Source organism: Neolamprologus multifasciatus, chromosome 1 (assembly GCF_963576455.1).
Source record: "Neolamprologus multifasciatus chromosome 1, fNeoMul1.2, whole genome shotgun sequence".
NCBI classification, from domain to species: domain Eukaryota; kingdom Metazoa; phylum Chordata; class Actinopteri; order Cichliformes; family Cichlidae; genus Neolamprologus; species Neolamprologus multifasciatus.
In genome coordinates this window covers 20,406,084-20,430,578 of record NC_140439.1, presented here as the reverse complement: position 1 = coordinate 20,430,578, position 24,495 = coordinate 20,406,084, and the positions used below count along the sequence as shown (strand labels likewise).

Genomic DNA, 24,495 nt, shown 5'->3' with positions numbered 1-24,495 from the left:
GCTCTGATCTGTAGTTCTACAAATCTGTTTGAAAATCTTTCCGCTCCTTTTTGGAGTTTCCTGTTATTTAAGCAGGCTCCCGCAGTTAGCTACGTTAGCAGCTAGCATGTTCTTGAGCTCAGAAGCACAAAAAGTGAATCAGACAAGTGTTATTATGGCGTCTTGGCTTCTTCAGGATGTGTAGTAAGCAGTAACGTTTATAATAACTTTATACATTTTATTATTTATTTATGCTTGGCACATGTCACTGGCTTCTTTTTGTGTTTGAGAAATTTTAGGTTAAACCTTTTGCAAAGAAGTCCGTTTATAAAAGAAAACAGTTACGATAAAATTAGGAGCGAGTGTAGCAATTTATGATGCAGGAAGTTGAATGCGTCAGCAGGTTGTTTTAAGATGTTGCCAGGGTTACAGGTTTACACCGTAACCTTGGCAACAGTTGTTGCTTCTTTTACGAATTCAAAAGCTTAAGTCAGTATACATTTTTTTTTAATGAAGTTATGACCATGACCATGACCATGGAGTTTATTCTACAAAGAAAATTAGGAGTCAATTTCAAAATATTAGAAATATAACACCACCTGATTTTTTATTTTATTTTATTTTTTATTGCAAAAAGGCTTTTTACTTTTACATATAGCTTTCGTGTTAGGTAGCAAACACACAAAATTTGTTAAACGATATGATAAATTAGCATTTTGCTAGTTTCTCATTAATTGTAGCACCTGACATTGAACCACTCCAGGCTACATTTCAGTTGAATCTATTTTTATCCATATCTAAGAGAGGCCTATAAACCTTTTCAGCCAGCCATAAAGATTTCATAGTGTCCTCTGTATAGTGAAATGCTTTTCACTGTTTGTTTGTTTTATTTTTTTTTTACCGTCATAATAAAAGTCTTATTTTTAGGTTGCAACCGTGTGATATACAAATTAAGAAACTAAATTATTGTAGTATTGCCCGAGCTTTAAATACAGAAGCTTGTTTCCATCACTGGGGGAAATATTATCTAAAGATTTTTGGTTATTATATAATAAGCTTTTGAGATATCTCAAAAGCTTGACTTATGAATAGGAGAAAAAAAGAAGACAAGTGGAAATTTTGTGGTTTGAATCTCAGAATTTGGGGTTATGTATCTATAAATAATAAATTATTATTAATAATAAACTAATAATATGACATTTTGAGTTACTCATAAGTCAATTTTGACATATTTATCAATTTTAAATGTCTTTTATTTATTTATTTGTTTGTTTGTTTGTTTATTATATATTGTCATTTAAACATCGTTTAGCCCTGTTTAATAGTTAATTTAAACAGAGATTTGGAGGGATGTAAAAGAATATGTATTGTATATGTATTAATATGTATCCAAATTTTAAAAATTATAGCCTCGAAGAAACTTCAAGTCTACAAGTCACGAATACATTATTTTAAATAGGAATGATGCACTTGCACACAAACATGTATGCATACCATGATTGATTGTTGTTAATTCTTCGCTAATTCTTCCAGGTTTGTTTGTTTTGTTTCCTCTGGTCATTTTTATAAGTTAACCCTTTAAAGAAGAATAAAAGAAAACATCCCCTTAAACTATAAAACTTTGAATCTTTATTATGAGGTTAACTATTATTTATTTATATCCTACTTGGTTGTGCTGCCGAGGGCATCGGAAGGAGTTCATCAGACTTAAAAGTTTTGCGGGCGCTTCACCACCAGATGGTGCACTTTATAAGTCGTACTGGCGCAAGGAAGGATAATTCACCAGGATGAAATAATTTCCTGATTTGAAATAGCAAAGTTTTTTTTTGTTGAATTAATCGCCATCTGTCAGACTTAAAATACTGGAACTTTAAACCTGCGTGAGTGCACGTCGCTTGCAGGTGATGAGGATTCAGCTTCCACTGTGGATAACCGTCCGTACAGCGCCTGCCTGTGTGCAGGCTGCACCGGCTGCACGCCCAAATCACTCTCGACTAGGAGCGGGGAGGCAGAGCAGCTGGTCTTCGACATGGCTAAAGAAGGAGCAGACATGACAGAGGAAACCGAGTACATGATAGACAAAAATGTGAAGAAAGAAATAGACAACGTAGAGACGTCTGGCAATGCCAAAGAAATGCGAGCGGTGATACTGTCAGGTTTTGGGGGTCTTAACAAACTCAGGGTGACCAAGAAGGCAATGCCCGAGCCTCAAGATGGTGAAGTGAAGATCCGCGTGAAAACATGGTAAATATGAGGGTGTCAATGTTTTTCATTTGTACTTGTGAGCTGCGGTCTGATCTGGTCTTTTACTCCCACGTTGCATGGTGCTTTTGAGAAGTCTAAACGCTGATCAACAAGGCTTACACAGAAATTCGCAGTCATGAATCCACAGGTCTTTTCTGGTACAGGAGGTTGGGTGGCTGATGTTCATAACAAGCATATCTGATGCCACAGTTTCCAGTCATTCTATGTCACACTTTCTATTTTCTAAGCGCTTGTTTACAAGATATTGAGCAAGTCGTTTTCCCCCAGGTTGCAGCTGAGCTTTTGCCAGTGTTAGCAGTGTGACATTGGGAAAATTAAAGTGTACTGTTTATCCACAGAGGAAAAGCCTGTGACTCACTGCTCATAATAATGCAATAAACAGTGCTGGGTAATCCCTACATCTCTTAACACCTCATGCTAAATATTTGATATTAAAAAGCTGTTAAAGACTGTTCAGGGGCATTGTCGTCATCCAGATATTGAATCAGATGGATTCCAGTGTAAACAAACAATAATTATTCTTTTTTGCAGTGGCTTGAATTTCCTGGACCTGATGGTACGTCAGGGGACTATCGATAATCCTCCCAAACCCCCTCTTGTCCCTGGATTTGAGTGCTCTGGAATAGTAGAGTCAGTGGGTGAAAACACAAAGGGATTTGAGGTTAGTGTAATTACAGCTTATTGATGCAGTTGTTCTATGAGTACATGCTGCCAGAGAAGTACACCAATAAAACTAGAGAGGATGCAGATTGTGCTGTAAGCGTAACAATCAGAAATATACTGCTGTTAATTCATAATCTGATGACATTTACTGCCACATGACAGGCTCACGTCAGTGTCTGCCGTGTGTTGACCTCCTTCCTTCACATGCTTCTTTCAGATAGGCGACAGAGTCATGGCTTTTGTGAATTACAACGCCTGGGCGGAGGTGGTTTGTGCACCCGTGGATTTTGTCTACAAGATGCCAGATGAAATGACGTTCGCTGAAGCAGCAGCCTTCTCCCTGAACTTTGTGGCTGCTTATATGATGCTCTTTGAGGTTGCCAATCTGCGAGAAGGGATGTCAGTGTTGGTCCACTCAGTAGGAGGTGGTGTAGTAAGTCCAGTTCTCATATGACTATTGCACACCCTCTAAACAAATGCACACATATGGAATTGTTGTTTAATCCCCGCTGTTAATAGTGCTATTTATGCCATGGTATGATTTATGTTTATGTCTGCTTTCCTTATCCTCTGTGCTCTCGGGCAAAGATACATTATTATAACTGTTATTATTTTCAGGGTCAAGCTGTGGCTCAGCTGTGCTCCACCGTGCCTAATGTCACTGTGTTTGGGATCGCTTCGTGTTTCAAACACGCAGCCATTAGAGACTCTGTGGCTCACCTCTTTGACAGAAATGTTGACTACATCCAAGAAGTCAAAAAGTAAGTGTGTTGTGTAAGTGATTTTACTTCCTTTTGACAAATTTTGGCAACATTCACTCATTGAGTCAAGACTGAATGTGGAGATGTAGTCAGGTGAAGATGTTGCCGGTTACCCCTTTAAACTAACGTGACAACGCTTAGTTAACAGAGGGTAAGAGGCCTGCTGGAGGATGCAGATGTTACTGCTTGCCTTATTGGTCATGTGTGGCTGTGGTCACCATGGCAACTCACAGCTCATCCCAGCAAGCAGCAGCATTGTGTAGGGTGGAGGTCTGTAGCGGCAATGTGGAACAGCTGAGCCAATTAGGCCAGAGGAGCGATTTCTTACATGTTACACTGACATCAGAGCGCGCTGTGAGACGGTTTACGCTACAAAGAAACCGCTGGTTGCAAACATTCATGGGATTGGATGCGGTATGCCACAGGTCTACTACAATTAATCTGCGCAGGTTTCATGTAGTTCTAACGATGTTGCAAAGCTTTTGATTATTTCATCACCAAACGGCCTCCTCTGCTTCACAGAGCTCTGGCAGTAATTATCTGTGGCTATACTAGAAAATCCATATTTGCCATGTTGTAGTACCTACAGATGCAAATGGCTGGATTAGGAAATGATGTTGAGTGCTTTCTGCATACATGTCAGCAGTGGTAGTGGATTAATATGCCTTTCATCTCACTGGTCCACACATTCTTCTCAGGATCAAGTGCAAAGTACAATTAAATTAGCCCTTTTACAAAAGGCAAAAAACCATGAGAATCACAAGACCACCAAGCTGTTCAGCCAAGCGGGTGTTCGGGGCCACAAGGCAGAAAGTATGGACTTAATGTCCCCTTGATAATAACATGCCTTTCATTCTTTCATATACCGTCCTCTAAAAAGTCTCATTATGGCCCTTTTTTTTTCACTGGCTGATTCTGTGTGCGATGAGATCAGAAACTTTTTGTAACACAGTGTAAAATATGTTACTGATGAGGAGCTACGTGGGCACTGCAACACATCAATAATCCCTGTATAAGAAAACGTGGGCTGCAACTTTTTCTCAGAGTAATACTCCAGAGAACCAAGCTCCTTATCTTATGAATCCATGATTAGACAAAACCTGAAGCTGCTCCAGCATGAATCACAGGCTGAAACACACACACACACACACACACACACACACACACACACACACACACACACACACACACACACACACACACACACACATATAAATGATATATATATTTATATATACATATATATATATATATATACTCACAGAGTATGTTTTGCACGTTTACATTTAGTGCTTGTGGACACAAACAAGCCAGTGCAGTCATATCTCTGCCTTTCACTGTACTTTAACTCAGCTGCTCGAATTCTTCATGACATTTTCAGTAAAGCTGAAACAATTAGTTGCTTAACTGATTAATGGTAATTGAATGTTGCCTGTTATTTGGATTTTAGATTAATCTACTGGTTATATTTTTACCCTTGTGAGCTTTCTAAATCTGGGTGACTGGGACTCAGGAGGTAGAGTGGGTTATCCGCCGGCTGAAAGGTGGGTAGTGTGATCTGCAGCTCCTCCGGTCTGCCTTTCAAAACGTTAAGATGCTTAACCCCAAAATGAATGTAGGGGTGACAGATAAAATATAGTGCTGTGTGAATGTGGCTTGTAGCGTCTAAGTTTCTTGCGGGCTCAGTAAGAGTAGAAAGCTTTCATATAACTGCCTCCATTCCTTAAATCACTTGTTTGCTCAGTCAAAAGTGGAATACTACATTAAAAAGGCAAAAATAAGTATTATGTCTGAAATCGATTCAAATTTGTCCAAAATGCGTCCAAATCCTTTTTCTGCTAATCATACCATCGAGGCTAAATGTTTCAGCTTAAATCTGTGTTTAGAATCATGTGTTCATTTATGAGACAACATTCAAATAATTTACTGGTTCTAATCAAGTGTTTAAATCTCTGCATGTTGCATGTTTATTAGCTCAATTGAATATTTTTTTAACTGTCCCTTTGTTCTTGGTGTTTCAGGATTTCTCCAGAGGGAGTGGACATTGTGCTTGACTGTCTGTGTGGGGAGAACACAGGCAAAGGCCTGAGTTTGCTGAAGCCGCTGGGAACTTACATCCTGTATGGTGGGGATGATATGTATTCCTTTACTGTACAAAAATGTATCGCTTCAAAGTCAAAATAACTACATTTTAAATCTTACTTCAAATATTGAGAAGTGCAGTCTCACTCTCAAGTCAAATTCCCTGGCCCAAAAAAGCAGTCTGGCACAAACACGCAGAGATTTTTATACCAGTTCGCGTGTGGATTAAAGAAGCTTTAGAGGTACTTTTAGTTGGATTTTGTTACTTTTGCACAGAGCCCGAGTAGCTGTTTTACATTCCTCATGGTAATCTATCTGTCTTCTTGCTGCAGCTTCAATTTTTACACACACCCATAAGACTTGCACAGATCTAGTCGCGAAATAGTGAGCGTCATTTGAATAATATATACTCCAGAGCCTGCAAATTGAATGTATTGTCCTTCACAGCAACCAGTCCTATCTGGTCTCCGTTAATTACTTTAGCTTCTGTCAAGCCTCATGAATCAAGTAACATGATTACAGAGAGATTAATTCATTATCTGCAGCCATACTCAAAATGTGCAAAGGCATACTTGCACAGATCTAAAGGGCTAAAGGTGCCAACTGATCCTCCCCCACTCTTCCTTCATGCTTCATGGCTGCCAATTATTGACTAGTCACTTCTGTCCAGTATACAGAAATCCTTTTATTTTTGTTTTTTCAGGCGCGTCAAACATGGTAACTGGGGAAACAAAGAGTTTCTTCAGCTTTGCAAAATCTGTGAGTCAGAGATGCAGTCTATCATCAATATTTGAAAGGAAACTACACCCTGTAACTGCCCAATCAATTATAAGTCACAGGAAATGAAACGCACGCACACATCCGTCACCCTCGTTTGCTTGTTTATTTGTTTTTACAGTGGTGGCAGGTGGAGAAGGTGAACCCTATTAAGCTATACGAAGAGAACAAAGTCATAGCTGGATTTTCGCTCCTCAACCTGCTCTTCAAACAAGGGAGATGTGGCCTCGTGAAATCAGTGATGGACAAACTCCTGTGTTTGTATGAAGAGAAGAAGATCAAGCCTGTAGTGGACTCCCTCTGGGCGCTGGAGGAGGTAAGAACCTGAAGTAATCAGAGGGTTTAAGACACAGAGATCGATGAGGATCAAATTAAAAATGACCCGGTCACGTTGGTTACGCAATCTGAGTTGCCAGAAAAGATTTTAAGAAGAATTGGTTTAAACATCCTGGACAGAATATAATGTGTTGTTTGTCGCTGCTGCATCTGTGGAACGTTGTCAGCTGTCCTTGGACATTCTTCCACAGATGGTGGGTAGGTTGAATCTTCCTGTTCAACTATTATGTCACACCAACACAAAAAGCCAAACAGCCCATACATCAATCATTTGACACTCGATTTCTACAGACTCTTTAAGTCTTCCTATAACTGTGATCATTCAGTTTCTCAGGAACCTTTGTACAGTAGATGCATGTTTCCTCTAATAATTTGATATTTACATTAAGAGATCCGATCAGTCTTTTCCTGCATTGTGCAACGTTTGAAAGGGATTTGAGTTCAGGTGAACATCAGTTGTAAATGAAGACCCATGACTGGAAAAAGAGAGACTCATAAATACACTGTCACAATTGGTTGTGTGTAGAACATATTGAAGCATTGAAAACCAGACTCTTTCCATCACATAGGCAATTTTACAGACACATGAATATTACCACATCTATGCTCGATTTCCTCTTTTTACTTTGCTCACTCTGCTATATTTTTACAAGGGCATTTGTGGCTCACATCCCCATTGGTACATAAGCCTAATGGAAAAGTACCACTTTAAAAGAGCGTACCTGTGCTACTTACAGGGTTTTTCCTGCCTGGAAGAATTTTTAGTGCCCCCCAAAAACGCTTAAATCCAAGCCAAAGGACAATCACCGGCATCGTAATGAAATACTTTTTTTTTTATAAAGCTTCTATAAAGTTTGCTAATTGGGGGTTTTAGTTGTCCAAGCATAATAATCTTTTCTGTTTATTAAAATGGTCCGAAATAACAGAAAATGCACTGATTTGTTTTATACAGGATAACACACACTCACTACTTTAACTGTATGCAGGGCCATCATGCTTATTCATCCACTTAATCCCCATATTTATCCATAAAAGCTCCGGCTTGTGATGCGGGTTTAGTCGGTGTGCATTTGACCACTGCTGGGCTCCTTCATGAGAACAGCTTCAGTTTAACCCCTTTTTTATATTTGTGATCCTTCCTCTGATGTCCACGTGTACCTGCAGTGGATACAGTAAAACAGGGATCGGAGTAAGGCAGGAACAGTTCTGTGTTTTTCGTCTGTACTTAAATGATACACAAAGATGGGGACAACCATGGCCCATCGCCACAGCTGTTTTCTCTTATTTGCTTAATTAAACCATTTGCAAACAAGGAATGTGTGGGCTGTACAGATGGTGGTTGATTTATTAATTTTTCTGCACCTGTGGGGTGGAAAAGCTGCACTTTTAATATTCTTGTAGGTTAATGAATTCAGCAAAGCCTTGCAGCTCTGAATGACTTACCTCTGCACCATTTCACACCTAACAAACGTCAGAACCAATGAAGAACCTGCAGCTGGGGACTTGAGACTAAATGGACTGGTTTTTGTATAGTGCATTTCTACTCAAAGCACTTTAAAAAAACAGGCCCTTTTTTCAACATCTAACTTTCACTCTAACATAATGGGAGTAACCCAAGAATACTATAATATTCAGAGTGGAGCAGGCAGTGTTTGAACCACCAACCTTCCAATTAGTAGACAATCTGCTCTATCTCCTGAGCCATGGCCACCCCAGTCCACTGATTTTCTGGTTACTGGAAAAAGAAGCAGAAAGTTTATCCTTGGACTTTGTTTCACACTGAAAAATACGTCAGGAATTTAGATGAAAGCAGAGGCAGTGTAAGTAATAATCACAAAAAGCTTACTGTAAGTTATTCTAGACTCCGTCTACAGTCGGAGAGATATTTTTGTGAAATGATTTCTCATGGGAAACTTTCCATGTACTGTTGTCATTACTTTGGCAGATTGTTCAGGCTATTCACTGGAACCATTGCCCATGAAGAATCTCATTAGAGGGGAGGATAGCGTGGGATGTAGTGTCAGGGGCACAGCTTGCCTCGGTTGTTTATATGCCTGGAAGGAGAGGTTAGTTTACATGCTGACCATAGCAACCTTTCTTTCCGGAATGAGAAGTTGGACAATATGCATGGCTGGGACAGAATAATGGGAGTTTTTCTAATCGCTGTTAGTTTCAGTCAGGAAAATATTGTACAGCTTCTACGCTGAATGCTATTAAAAATCCTGAAAAACAAAACCGAACCCACGTTGCATTAAAATTGGTCATTATGCACAGAGACCTAATTCGCTCAAAATGTAAGCGGAATTTATCCAACCCCCAACCTCTTCTGGAAAGTTGCTACCTAACAGCAAAGTGCTGTACAGTTTTATGACCCACTTTTCCTTTTTCTGTGACACAACGGGTTCCAGACAAAGGCATACACTCAGCTGTGTCTGCGTGAGTACATGATATGGCATGGTAATCTTTTGTGGTGGGTCTGTCTTTATTTTTGCCCTTTTATCAGTAGCACCATGCCTAATAGAGTTGATTCTTTAACCTGTTAAGTAAGTTGCTGTCACAGCAAAATAAATAATGACTGAATGGCCTAGCAGTCGTTCATAAACTTTGTTTCTGGCCTCCTTTTGCCTGCTGGATGGCAACACAGAACCGGAAAGCGTCGCTCGTTGTCACATGTTGTGCCTCTCATTGCTCCCAGGCCATGTTGGTGAACACGAGCGTGATGTTTTATGACAGCATATGAAGAGTGGGTTTTTCGAAAACAGTGTACATTTGCAGGAGCCTTGTCAGTGCATGGCAAATTGTTGCCTCAGCTGCTGCGTCACGACTGGATATTGAATTATTTTCATTTGAATGCAAGCTGTAGAGTTTGCCACCACGCAGTGCTTAGTGTTCTGGGATTTTGTTTACAGGCACTGATGATGTGCTCAGGGATTTCTCTGCAGCAGCCTGCTTGCCTCAGTCTACCGACAATACACACCTTATTTCTGATTTTCTTTAGCTGGCAGTAAAGATCACACAGACCTAAAAGATTCTGACTCACTGTCTTACTCAGTTTTGCTCTCCTAGCAGGAGCACTGAATTGAGGGGTTTTGCAGAATTTGAACGTGTCATGGTATTTTCCCACAGACAGCCGAGTGGCAGAAGCCTCATCGTCATTTAAAGATAGTTTAAGAGCCCTATCATGTTGATACATGATGTCCTTTATTATATAACAGACGTGATGGGTCACCTATGGTTTAATTTGCAGTGTAGTGCACAGCATCACATTTTTATCTCTGAAGACGGCATAATGTGTGCTATAGATGTAGCTGCCTAATTGAGTTTGGAGTCCTTGGTTCAGTTCCTAGAAGGGTTGTTCTTTATTTTTAATTCTAAATCTACTATAGCTATTGAATGTGGGGATAACAGTGAGCCAGGTTATTAGGAGGTGTGGTCTGAGACTTTATTTATTTTGCAGAATGTGACTAAGATTTTTTGCAGTGTAGAATAAACCATTTCTGGAATAAGACTGCAGAAACAGTTATTCTTAATTCATCTGTTATTAGAGCCTGTCCCTCCCTGCCAGATTTTCAATTCAATCTCTTGCTATAGATCTTGCATCAGTGAGGTGTTCAGCGTGATGTCAAATATCAGCCAGCAGAGTGAGTCAGCATCATTTTGTCAGCATTAAGGCCATTAACTTTCCTCGCACAGGAAGCCTGTAATATAGCTGTGCTAAAAATGGATCCCGTGTCTACAATCTGCAGAAAATTATTGAATCTTTTTGTGATTTGGAAATTTTATCAGCTGGTGGTTTTTTTTTTTTAAATCCAATTTTACAGCAGTCTCTTTGTTAGAGATCTTTTATTGTTAAACCAGCTTTTTTTACATGTTGAGGATAAGATCTGTGCGGCTTTTTAAGAAGAGGTTAAATTTATGTTTTCTTCTCAGGTAAAAGAGGCGATGCAGAGAATTCATGACAGAGGCAACATAGGAAAACTCATTCTGGATGTTGAGAAGTCTCCCACCCCTCTGGTAAGAAAGGCTTTTACTGCTATATAGACATTTTCTCTTTTAAAAGGTGACAGACTGCATACATAAACAGATGTGGCTGTAAAGAGTTTTAATTTCTCCATATGGATCGGTCTTATATTCAAGCCTACTGTAGTTTATGTAGGATTGTCTGGATGCAAAATTGTATAAATATGAATTCCAAGTCCACATTTTTAAGAAAATCTATAATTTATAATTCTACATATTTTTAGAAATGCAAAAGGTATTCTTCTCACACTTCATTTGCTAGCTGACATACAAAGTGGCATTTGTAGTAAAACAATATATATATATATATTTGACTTTAATTTGTTGACAGCACATTTTCTTCTCATGTCAGGATTGTAAGAGCTGGATTTCCTCCTGTCCTCTTCATTTCCATCGTCATGTCAGCCCATCCTCAGCCCATTAGTAGAGTTCGCTGTGTGATTTGATGTCAGCTCACATTTATTTCCCCCTCTGTTTCCACTAAACGGTTAATGGTGGCAGTAAAAAATGTTTTATCTGTAGATGGCCAGCGACAGCACGGAGACCAGTGAAGCAGGAGAGGAAGAAGAGGAGCCCGAGGGAGACAACGACAGCAAGGAGCGAATGCCTTTTATCCATTAGACCCAACAAAATCCCACTGCAGCACACCTAGAGACACTGGAGAGGCAGCACAGTTTCACCAGAGCAACACAACCCCACTCGTGTGTGTTTGTGTGCATGTGCTGTATGCATGAATGTATGTATGTGCAGTATACTTTAGTGCCTCTTGTCCGTTTCCTATTATGTGTAAATTGATTAGTCTAAGCAAAGGATAGGATGCCACAATGTGCAAGAGCCATTTTCAACACAGTGTTACATTATATGCTGTACTATGAAGTAATTACCTGCTAGCCAATAATATGAATAGGTTTGTGTTCACTTTATAGTTAACTGGATCTGCCCACAGTTTATTAAATTAACAGCAAACCACATAAGCATTTAAACCTGCCGACCTGCTATTCTCGTTTTATGATTAGCACCCCATGAAATAGATTAAGTAAAGCGCCTAAGTGTCAAATAGTAACAAGGAAACATTTCTAAATACTTCACAGCACAGGGGGAAAAAGAAGTATTTTTCTGTGCCCGGCTGTGAGAATTAAAAGCGAACAGCTGAAATAGGTTTGAGAAAGTGACCCCAGTGTTCTAATTGTTCCGATCAAGGGAGTGCATCCCTTTGTTGTGTTAACTAATATGTAAGCCAGGAGAGGCAGAAAAGACTGAGTGTAGATATTTGCATGACATTTTATGCTAATGTGCCAACCTTATATTATGGGATCACTAGTGCCTTTGAGCTACAAACAAGTGTAAAATACTTGAAATGTATTCCTTATGTGCAGTTCACATTGAACAAACAAACAAAAAGTTATTTTTAGGTGGAAAATGAAGTGTAATCTGTTTTTAAAAAAAAAACATCATTGGATCATGTAATAAGAGGGATTTGGACTTGAACTGTATATTCAGAACTTACATAATGTGTAACACCGCGATTGTAACATTGTTTCCGATCAGAAAACCATGAACAGATTCGTAAACACTTGAGTAGAACAGAACAAATTTCAATTTATACCTGCATCAAAATCCTGTTTTTTCTTGAGCATTAAGTAGTTAGTCGGACTCAGACTGCAGTTTAAGGTATTTAGAGTCTCTAGCTTGCCTGTCTGACCAAAGTTGTTTACTTGCTGGTGCCTCACAACAAAAGTGCCGTAAAACTCCATAACTGACGACGTATTTTTACAGTGAGCTCGTGTATGAGGCTGATTTAGGTTTGAGGAACACTGTGCAGCGCTTTAGTTAAGTATGGCAAGCTCTGCCTTTACTCTGCAAGTACACCCACCTACTCAGACGAGTTTATTTTTGAAACTAGTGAGAATCTGCTACACTATTTCAATTTCTCTAATTACGCTACCTTGCTTACTCGGTGTGTTCGTATTGGCTAGCTGTCTGAATCCTTCATCATTTTAGGCTCATCTACAAAAACAACACAGGATGTCAGTGTTTTGTAATTGAAAAAAGTATAAACTAGTCAATGTGTAGCTTAAAAGTTATGAGTAAACACTGCATGCTTTGAATGTGATAAACAGTGAAGAGAAGATGTTCAATGGGTTTACTAAAGTGATCAGATAAATTATATCCTAGACTTGAAATTTAGGGCGTTATTTAGACAATTTGGGGAAGAAAATTTAAAATTCGATGCCTTCAATGTCCCTGTTAGTGTCTGTGTGCGTGAGAGAGACAGTTGTATGTGTATTCATATTGCCTCGAAAGAAATGTGTACAATTTGTTCAGCACTGTAGTGTGTTCACAAAATTCCTCAAACTATGGTTTACCTGTGATATATTTTTGTCACATTTTGTTGTGTACTTTCTTTGAGCACTGCTCTGTTTACTTGAATAAATTTATCTGCAAAGCATTTCTCGTGATTTTGATTCGTGTTCAGGTGCTCGTTAATGCAAATGTCTAATCAGCCAATCACATGGCAGCAACTCCATTCATGTAGGCATGTAGACATGGTTATTATGGTGAACATGGTGATTTAAGTGACTTTGAACTCGTGCTTTTTGGTCACAGATGGGCTGACTATTTCAGAAATACTTTGTTTGGGTGAAAATGTCTAGTTCATGTCAGATGTGAATAACTGATTGCAACCAGTATGAAGAAGAGCCTCTCTGAATGTCCACAATATTGAAACTTAAAGGAGCTGCACTACAGCAGCAGATGAACAGACTGGGAGCCACTCTTGTCAGCTAAGAGCACGAGGATATAGTTCACATAGGCTCACTAAAATTAGACAACGTGAGATTGGAAAAATGTTGCCTGGCCTGAAATAGCTACAGCGATTAGAGCACGCTGTAGGTATTTCAGGTACTGCGCTGCAGTGGTTTGTATCATATCTAATAGACTCCAATTTGTGCGTGTAAATGGAGAGTCGTCTTCACACACTAAGGTCAATTATGGTGTTCCACAGGGTTCAGTGCTAGGACCAATTCTGTTTACATTATACATGCTTCCCTTAGGCAGTATCATTAGAAGACATAGCATACATTTTCACTGCTATGCTGATGACACCCAGCTCTATCTATCCATGAAGCCAGATAACACACACCAATTAGTTAAACTGCAGGAATGTCTTAAAGACATAAAGACCTGGATGGCCGCTAACTTTCTGCTTCTTAATTCAGATCAAACTGAGGTTATTGTACCCGGCGCTGAAAAGCTTAGAAATATGGTATCTAACCAGATTCTTACTCTGGATGGCATTACCTTGGCCTCCAGTAACACTGTGAGGAACCTTGGAGTCATTTTTGACCAGGATATGTCCATCAATGCACATATTAAACAAATATGTCTGTGAAGGTTCTCAGTATGGACACGGCATGTATGTAAATGTATGTAAGTATGTAAGACTGTTTCCTTCCATTTGCGCAACATCTCTAAAATTAGAAATATCCTGTCTCAGAGTGACGCTGAAAAACTAGTTCATGCATTTATTACTTCCAGGCTGGACTACTGCAATTCATTATTATCAGGATGTCCTAAAAACTCCCTGGAAAGCCTTCAGCTAATCCAAAATGCTGCAGCAAGAGTACTGACAGGGACTAGAAAGAGAGAGCATATTTCTCCTGTTTTGGCTTCCCTTCATTGGCTCCCTGTTAAATCCAGAATTGAATTCAAAATCCTGCTCCTCACATACAAGGTCTTAAATAATCAGGCCCCATCTTATCTTAATGACCTTGTAGTACCATATCACCCTATTAGAGCACTTCACTCTTGCTCTGCAGGCCTACTTGTTGTTCCTAGAGTATTTAGAAGTAGAATGGGAGGGAGAGCCTTCTGTTTTCAGGCCCCTCTTCTATGGAACCAGCTTCAAGTTTGGATTCAGGAGACAGACACTATCTCTACTTTTAAGATTAGGCTTCAAACTTTCCTTTTTGCTAAAGCATATAGTTAGGGCTGGACCAGGTGACCCTGAATCCTCCCTTAGTTATGCTGCAATCAGTAGCGGTTTTAGATACGGGCGACACGGGCGGTTGCCCGGGGCGGCATCGTGGTGGGGGGCGGCATCATGGGCATCGGCAAAAAAAAAAAAAAAGCTCGTACTCATGCTCCCCCGACGTCAACCAGCGCATATTGGGAATGGCATAGGCACCGATCGGTTTTCTATCGCCCATTTGCTGGGAGTAAGGACGCCCTTCGTTTGCGAGGTGCGCCTGCTGCTTGCGGCGCAGACAGGAGAGGGCGGGGCGGCGGGGATTCTCTGGTGGCTGGAGCAGCATCTAATAACCAACTCGCAAAGTAAAACAAAATAAAAACAAACCAGCAAACATGAAAACACCAGACATTATAATACAGACTTATAATTTGCACCGATGTTTTTTCGAAATTCTATACACGAAAAGTGAGCGCGAGAGCCCTCGGTGCGCCTGCTTGCTGCTGAAGTCAAAGTAAACTTTATTGTAATCTCCGCTACATACAGTCCAGTATATAGAGAGACGAGATGACGAGGCTCCAGTTACAGCAGCGCAAGTAAACAATATATATATATAAGAAGAGTAAGAAAATAAATATACACTTTAGGACCAGGGGTAAAGGGATCAATAACAATTTAAAATTTAAAATTTGATGATTTAAAGTCTCACACACAAGCCGTTGAAAGGGGAGGGGGGCCGGCTGCTTCCAAATAGAGCACATTTCATTCATAATGTTGTAACTCCAAGCCCATTATGTATTCATGATTTGAATCCTGGGTTGTGTGAAATCTCAGAAATGCACCCTAGACAAAGTGAATCTGTGAACTAAGGTGTAGGTGTGTTAGATCATGTTGTGGTGATCCTTGGGTTGAGGGATGGGTGTTCATACTGGAGTGCAAAATTAAAACCAATGGAAGATGGACAAGAAAAGTTCAAAGCCATCAGGTCCTCAGTTTAGAAAAAAGAGAAAAGAAGAGGAGGAGAAACGAGCAAAAGATACAGATGTGTCATTGGATAATGGCAGGTCATCCTGAAACAATCAGAATCAGAATACTTTATTAATCCCTAAGGAAATTATGTGAGTTACAGTTGCTCCAAGACGAAATGGTAAAAATAGCAACAGTAACAGACTAAACTCCAAACAATACATTATGTTACAGATTTTAATATTAATTAGTCATTGTCAATTGTTGATTCATCCTGTTCTCATTGTATGACGAATTATGATGGCTGTTTGGTAGCCATTTGCATACTATGCATACTCCCTCTCTTCATATGTGTGTGTGTACTACAGTGTGTGTACTACAGTTTTATATTAATGTACAATCCTTAATATGTTTTTTTTGTGTGTGTGTGTGTGTGGGGGGGGGGGGGGGGGGGCGCCAGAGGGAGTGTCCGCCCAGGGCGCCAAACTGGCTAGGACCGCCACTGGCTGCAATAGACATAGGCAGCTGGGGGATTCCCATGATGCATTGAGTTTTTCCTTTCCAGTCACCTTTCTCACTCACTATGTGTTAATAGACCTCTCTGCATTGAATCATATCTGTTATTAACCTCTGTCTCTCTTCCACAGCATGTCTTTCATCCTGTCTTCCTTCTCTCACCCCAACCGGTCGCAGCAGATGGCCGCCCCTCCCTGAGCCTGGTTCTGCTGGAGGTTTCTTCCTGTTAAAAGGGAGTTTTTCCTTCCCACTGTCACCAAAAGTGCTTGCTCATAGGGGGTCATATGATTGTTGGGTTTTTGTCTGTATCTATTATTGTACGATCTACTGTACAATATAAAGCGCCTTGAGGCGACTGTTGTTGTGATTTGGCGCTATATAAATAAAATTGAATTGAATTGGTCTGCTGTGACATTTGAAGGGTAAGGTCGGAATTTGGTGTAAACAGCATGAAAGCATTCCTCATGTCAACAGTTTAGACTGCTGCTGGTGTAATGGTGTGGGGGATATTTTCTTAGCACATGTTGGACCTCTTAGTAGCAACTGAGCATCATTTAAACACCACTGCCAGCCTGAGTATTGTTGCCATGTCCATCTCTTAATTCAATTCAATTCAATTTTATTTATATAGCGCCAAATCACAACAAATGTCGCCTCAAGGCGCTTCATAGATACAGAGAAAAGCCCAACAATCATATGACCCCCTATGAGCAAGCACTTTGGCGACAGTGGGAAGGAAAAACTCCCTTTTAACAGGAAGAAACCTCCGGCAGAACCAGGCTCAGGGAGGGGCGGCCATCTGCTGCGACCGGTTGGGGTGAGAGAAGGAAGACAGGATAAAAGACATGCTGTGGAAGAGAGACAGAGATTAATAACAGATACGATTCAATACAGAGAGGTCTGTTAACACATAGTGAGTGAGAAAGGTGACTGGAAAGGAAAAACTCAATGCATCATGGGAATCCCCTGGCAGCCTACATCTATTGCAGCATAACTAAGGGAGGATTCAGGGTCACCTGGTCCAGCCCTAACTATATGCTTTAGCAAAAAGGAAAGTTTTAAGCCTAATCTTAAAAGTAGAGATAGTGTCTGTCTCCCGAATCCAAACTGGAAGCTGGTTCCACAGAAGAGGGGCCTGAAAACTGAAGGCTCTCCCTCCCATTCTACTTTTAAATACTCTAGGAACAACAAGTAGGCCTGCAGAGCGGGAGCGAAGTGCTCTAATAGGGTGATATGGTACTACAAGGTCATTAAGATAAGATGGGGCCTGATTATTTAAGACCTTGTATGTGAGGAGCAGGATTTTGAATTCAATTCTGGATTTAACAGGAAGCCAATGAAGGGAAGCCAAAACAGGAGAAATATGCTCTCTCTTTCTAGTCCCTGTCAGTACTCTTGCTGCAGCATTTTGGATTAACTGAAGGCTTTTCAGTGAGTTTTTTGGACATCCTGATAATAATGAATTGCAGTAGTCCAGCCTGGAAGTAATAAATGCATGAACTAGTTTTTCAGCGTCACTCTGAGACAGGATATTTCTAATTTTAGAGATGTTGTGCAAATGGAAGAACGCAGTCTTACATATTTGTTTAATATGTGCGTTGAAGGACATATCCTGGTCAAAAATGACTCCAAGGTTCCTCACAGTGTTACTGGAGGCCAAGGTAATGCCATCCAGAGTAAGAATCTGGTTAGATACCATATTTCTAAGCTTTTCAGCGCCGAGTACAATGACCTCAGTTTTATCTGAGTTAAGAAGCAGAAAGTTAGTGGCCATCCAAGTCTTTATGTCTTTAAGACATTCCTGCAGTTTAACTAATTGGTGTGTGTTATCTGGCTTCATGGACAGATAGAGCTGGGTGTCATCTGCATAGCAGTGAAAATGTATGCTATGTCTTCTAATGATGCTGCCTAGGGGAAGCATGTATAATGTAAACAGAATTGGTCCTAGCACTGAACCCTGTGGAACTCCATAATTAACCTCAGTGTGTGAAGAGGACTCTCCATTTACATGCACAAATTGGAGTCTATTAGATAGATATGATACAAACCACTGCTGTGCAATACCTGTAATACCTACAGCATGTTCTAATCGCTCTAATAGGATATTATGGTCAACAGTATCAAATGCTGCACTAAGGTCAAGAAGGACAAGCACAGAGATGAGTCCACTGTCAGAGGCCATAAGAAGATCATTTGTAACCTTCACTAAAGCTGTTTCTGTGCTGTGATGAACTCTGAAACCTGACTGAAACTCTTCAAATAAACCATTCCTCTGCAGATGATCTGTTAGCTGTTTGACAACTACTCTTTCAAGGATTTTTGATATGAAAGGAAGGTTGGAGATTGGCCTATAATTAGCTAAGACTGCTGGGTCTAGAGATGGCTTTTTGAGTAAAGGTTTAACTGCAGCCACCTTGAAGGCCTGTGGTACATAGCCGATTATTAGAGATAGGTTGATCATATATAAGATCGAAGAATTAATCAATGGCAGGACTTCTTTGAGCAGTTTTGTAGGAATGGGGTCTAAAAGACACGTTGATGGTTTGGAGGAAGTAATTATTGAAGTTAACTCAGAAAGATCGATTGGAAAAAAAGAGTCTAACTTAACATCAATGGAACTAAGAGTAGCTGTAGATGGTAAATGGTAAATGGACTGATTCTTATATAGCGCTTTTCTACTCTCCCGGAGTACTCAAAGCGCTCTATACAACATGCCACATTCACCCAGTCACACCCATTCTCACAAGCACTATCTCTATACTGAGTGCTTTCTAACTACACTCACACACATTCATACTCCGATGGATGCATCGGAGAGCAACTTGGGGTTAGTATCTTGCCCAAGGATACTTGGCATGCAGACTGGAGGAGCCTGGGATCGAACCTCCAACCTTCCGATCAGTAGGTGACCTGCTCTACCTCCTGAGCTACAGCCACCCCAAATAATATTACATCTGTGGGATGATTATGGGTAATTTTTTCTCTAATGATAAAAATTTTATTTGTGAAGAAGTTCATGAAGTCATCACTAGTTAACGTTAAAGGGATGGTTGGCTCAAAAGAGCTCTGACTTTTTGTCAGCCTGGCTACAGTGCTGAAGAGAAACCTGGGGTTGTTCTTATTTTCTTCAATCAGTGATGAGTAGTAAGCTGTTCTGGCTTTGCGGAGGGCTTTCTTATAAAGCAACAAACTATTTCTCCAGGCTAAATGATGATCCTCTAAATTTGTGACACGCCATTTTCTCTCCAGATTACATGTCATCTGCTTTAGGGTACGTGTTTGAGAATTATACCACGGGGTCAGGTACTTCTGATTAGAGACCTTAGTTTTCACTGGAGCTACAGTATCCAGAGTCGTACGTAGTGAGGAGGTGAAATTATTAACAAGATAATCGACCTCTGTTGGGGTAGCGTTCAGATAGCTGCTCTGCTCTGTGTTGGTACAGGGCATTGACTGGAATCTGAAACACAAAACTCATGACATACAAGTAAATCAGATTCTTTGTAAGCCTTCAGTGTTGCACAAGATGACAACAGCGTCAGGGATTTCTCTTTAAACAGAGAGCTGAAACACAGTTGTGTTGCTAAAGAACATATGGATCTCGGAGGAGGACAATGGTGCTTGTGTCTAATGACGATGGTGGTCGAACATTACTCAGTTTCATTTTGGCTTTTGCTGTGATGTCCCCCCAGTTTGTTTGGTCAGAACCAGGAGTGCACTCTGGGCAAAACTGCTGCAAACGCCACCTTATTTGAAGATTCACACACATTTGGTCTTGAGCAATGAACAATTATTAGTTAAACCAGAAATAACCTGCCACGTAGCTGTCTTCTACCTCGGTGTTTGATCTGCATCTTAAATGTGCCTCGAGAGGAAGAAAAAAAGTGCCAGCAGAGGTTTCATTCGAACATCATACTTTAATGTGCTTGCACAACTTTATTCGTGCCACTGAATACTAAGCAACAAGTCTATAAAAGCTCATTTTGTAGGATTGTTTGTTTCTCACACGTTCGCCGCATCATGTTGACATATATGCATCTATATGTATTAAATTTCTTAATAAATAATTGGAATGCATTATTCCAGAGAATCCACTCAGGGGGTGGATGTATTATTAAAAAAAACAGTTTGAGGATCTAAAATAGGAAAACGTGCTTGAACTGGTTTTGACAGTTGAATAGCTATATTGAGAAAATATGCCCAATAGTTTTTTTTTCTTATTTAGCTCCCACTCCCATCTGTATACATCTCCCTCTAAAAATAACTCGCCTGCATTAAAGCTGTAAACTGGACTTCTAATAGCAGCCTTATGTTCAAATATTGCATAACTGTCCCTGTGATTGAAACAGGCCTAGAGCTAGGCTGTATTGATGTACCAGGTATATTTAGTTGCTTAAATTTATTGAAGTGGTTGGTTAAACCTTTCCTGAGCACAATGATAATTCACTGTCAGGCTGCTTCATTTGACACTTAAGAGATGGTATAAGTTTTCAAGTCTCAAGTTGATTACGTCCAAACTTAACATGTGAAAAGAGGAAGAACACTCTGTAGTATTGAAGCAGTCAATGGATTTCAGGTTTGTTTGTGAAATGAAAGTGAATGCTGCCTAGTGCACCTTGTCCCAAGTAAATATTTATCTAAAAATAACTCGACACAAGGAAATCATTATTGGCCTCCACCCTTTTTACCTCCCTCACCTCCTCCTGATGTTTGGGCAAAAACAAACACATTTAGAGCCAATACAGGGAAAGGCATACAGAGGACCTGTATATATTGAGCAGCCTGCAGAGCTTTAGGTTCCTTTCACAGCAGCACAACGTGGGCCACTGTGTCCTGTACGCTGGCCGCAGACATGGCACGCCTGGCCCTCCCTGTCTTCCTCATCCTCAGCTTCTCCTTGCTCCACATCTGCAACAGCGGTCCGTCTCGCACCAGGAAGGCTGTTTCACCTCGCCAGTCTGGAGGTAATTGTATAAATCCTATCAAATCATGGCTTTATCTGACCTGCGTGTGTGTGTTTTTTCTTAATTGTCTCCTCCTTGTGCAGCTACAGAGGAGGAGGATGTGATGTCACAGCTCCAGAGGTTGTGGCAGGAGGTCAATTCTCTGAAAGAAATGCTGGCACTGCAGACAGGTATTAGTGAGAGCTTTTCTGCATTCCTGATAAAGTAATATTAATGTTATTTTAACAAGACGAGCAAGAGTGTGAACAGTGCTGCATTTATACCTTAATAGCCAGAGTTTAGAAGTCAGAGTGATTCTGTAATCTGACGCACATTTCATATCAACTGAAAAAGGAAGAAAAAATAATAATCAAGACGCTTTCACAACATACTCCTATAGTGTGTAAAATCCATCAACTGCTGCTTAAGTGCTAATGTTTAAATTCAATATTTTGTCAGATATTAGCAGTGTCATAGAAAGTTCTCGAGTTGCTTGGGAGGTTTTCCACCTATTTGATTTCAAAATCTGAAGTCTGAGATCAGCACTGGATTTTCTGTGGCCGAGAAGAGGCTGCTGAGGATGCTGAAGAGCAAATTATTCTTTAATCAGCTACTGAGATCAAGTTACAGTTGACCATTTCAAATTCCCTCAACAGAAGGAATTTAAATCTTTAACAAGGATTTCTTGAACACAAAGTGAATGATTTAATGAAAATCAATGGGTTAGAAGAGACTTTGAAGAAATAAAAATGAAATTAATACACAAACTCAAAAGGCTAATTCTGATATAGCATACCAATTTTCTGTTATATAAATTATGAAAACTTTTGACTTTTTCTGTATTAATTAAAGAGAAATGTGCCTGAATATAAACTTGATAATTTCTTGAAATTAATATTTAATGAAATTGATCAATACAGCCTGCAGACATGAAGCGTACCCCTAATTGTAGAATGAACCTTATGGTGCCAGCTTATCAGCAGAGGGCAGCAACACTCCAAGAAGCCTTTAAATGCAAAGTAACAGGTTCACTTGCAAGCTGCATGATGGTTACATGAATGGTTCTTGCAATGTAATTTGATGGGACTAGTTTATAGTGTTACTTTACCATTCATTAATTCATGAAGTAAATGCTTTGTGTTTTCAGTGTGTCTCCGGGGCATCAAAGTTCATAGAAAGTGTTATCTTACAATTGAGGAACCCAAACATTACCATGAAGCAAATGAAGACTGCATTGCACAAGGTGGAACTCTTGCAACACCGCGGGACATGTTAGAAAACAATGAACTGAGAGACTATGCAAAGAGGAGTGCTCCTGGGTCTAAGGACTTCTGGATCGGTGTGGCAGACATAGTGAAAGAAGGCCAGTATGTCGATGTCAACAGCCAGCCAGTCCGCTTCTTTAACTGGGATCGCTCCAAGAAGCAGCCCACAGGAACGAAGAGGGAGAGCTGTGTTGCTCTTTTAGTGGCTGCACAAGGAAAGTGGTATGATGAGGTGTGTCGCAGCCTGAAAAAGTACATCTGCGAATATGTCATTCCCTGAAGCCAGAAGTGGAAAGAAGAAATTAAATAAAAGGATGTTGATGATTTGATGATCACTGATGCAGGTTTATTTGACTAAAACTGTACAAACGCTGGTGTCTATGATAGGAAGTTTTTTTTCTCTGTGGTTATTAATTGGGTTCTAAAACTATCCTAATATTCAAAATAGTAACTATAGATGGATTTTATATGAGTTTATATGAATTCCCAATGGCTCAGATATCGACTGAGCAGATCATGAAATTAAAAATTGAGTGAAGTCTCACTGAAATAAACAAAAATGTAAGCTTCTGTTGTTTCCTGGCAATTTTTTCATTTCACCATTACTTTTCTACATTAGGTTTAGTCTATTAATTTCGTCATTTTACACTTTATATTAATGCAACTCCATACATGATGTATGTATGAAAGTTCCTCGGTGCACACTTCAACTTCTCATGAAGTATTTTTGACTGTTTCACATTCATTGGTGTGAAACTGCAACGAAACCCACAAAATGATAACATTTTGTTTTATCGGAAAATGCAACATGTTTGAGGGACCCTTGTTGCACAACAGTCATAAAATGTACTGACTTAAAAAAAAGTAGCACAAGCAGTTCTGAATGTTGAGTAACGTTTAAACATTTCCTGGCTACAATCTATAAGAGGCCAGAGCAACATAGCAGGGCTGTGATAAAACTGGAGTTGCAGGCTCAATTGTGCTCAATATTTCAGATTTTCTATTTATTTATTTTTTTGTGCATGCAAAAATCTAAATCATCTAACATTTTCACTGTCACAGCTTGATTGAAATGGAGTATTATCTTATAATGTAACTATTAGAGACTTGCTAGTATCTCTAGAACAGATTAAATGCTATAATGACCCCAGATCATCATTTGTTCCCTAGTATCAGTTTTGTTTTTTTGTACTTACTACAGGCACCGATGACCACTATTTCTATTATAATAATACATTACTTCATCTTTTTTTTTTTAAAATATAGGCCTCTATTTTGGTGCAGCAAACACTAGCCCATCCGCCAAACTACATCTGTGTAGTACAGACTTTAAAATACAGACTTTTGCCATCTGACCTTCCTTTGGAACGTGGGAGGATATCTGGATCACCAAAAATAAACTCAAACTAGCACGACACATGCAGTGACACAGAATAGAGCCGTTATCACACCTTGAACCTTCGTGAGGTGACAATGTCAAATATTTACCCCTGTTTGCTCTGAATTGCTGCTGCCACACTCCAGTGCAGATGTCCGGTTATAGGAAAAATATTTTTGGTCATCTAACTACAAAACACCAGTTTAACAATCTACAGATGAGAGTTCAGCAACTACTGTGTCACTGTCCGCCACATCTGCTCTTCAGTCACAGCCAGCTGACATGGTTAAGATGACGACTACTAACCACGGTTCAAGGCAGGGACATTTATGTCTCTCTCCCTCTTTTCGTGCTAAATCTTCAATCTGTAATGAGCACCTATATCCCTCCCCACAATAAGCTATTAAAAAGTGATGAATTCACATCTGCGGTATATAGAGACAGCTTTATTACACTTCTAAAAGAGAGCCCCAGGCAAAAACGAGCAGCTGGGACCCCATTAAACACCTGTTCCACCCCTTTTCTGTGGACTGAGTTCTGGCCAAAACTGATGTGTACCAACCCATCCATCCATCCC

The 24,495-nt window shown here is 39.9% G+C and overlaps 2 protein-coding genes across 2 annotated transcripts; both read left to right on the top strand.

The window, feature by feature from the left end:
* Positions 1-1,330: 1,330 nt before the first annotated feature.
* On the top strand, positions 1,331-13,751 carry vat1l (vesicle amine transport 1-like). Its single transcript, XM_085142432.1, has 9 exons — positions 1,331-2,223; positions 2,776-2,905; positions 3,125-3,340; positions 3,526-3,668; positions 5,690-5,793; positions 6,454-6,509; positions 6,649-6,843; positions 10,794-10,877; positions 11,406-13,751. The coding sequence occupies exons 1-9, from the start codon at positions 2,009-2,011 to the stop codon at positions 11,502-11,504; spliced, it is 1,242 nt and encodes a 413-aa protein (XP_084998558.1). The 5' UTR covers positions 1,331-2,008; the 3' UTR covers positions 11,505-13,751.
* Positions 13,752-21,096: 7,345 nt separating this feature from the next.
* On the top strand, positions 21,097-23,133 carry clec3a (C-type lectin domain family 3, member A). The gene is made up of 3 exons (XM_085142885.1): positions 21,097-21,296; positions 21,380-21,466; positions 22,423-23,133. The coding sequence occupies exons 1-3, from the start codon at positions 21,185-21,187 to the stop codon at positions 22,818-22,820; spliced, it is 597 nt and encodes a 198-aa protein (XP_084999011.1). The 5' UTR covers positions 21,097-21,184; the 3' UTR covers positions 22,821-23,133.
* Positions 23,134-24,495: the final 1,362 nt, after the last annotated feature.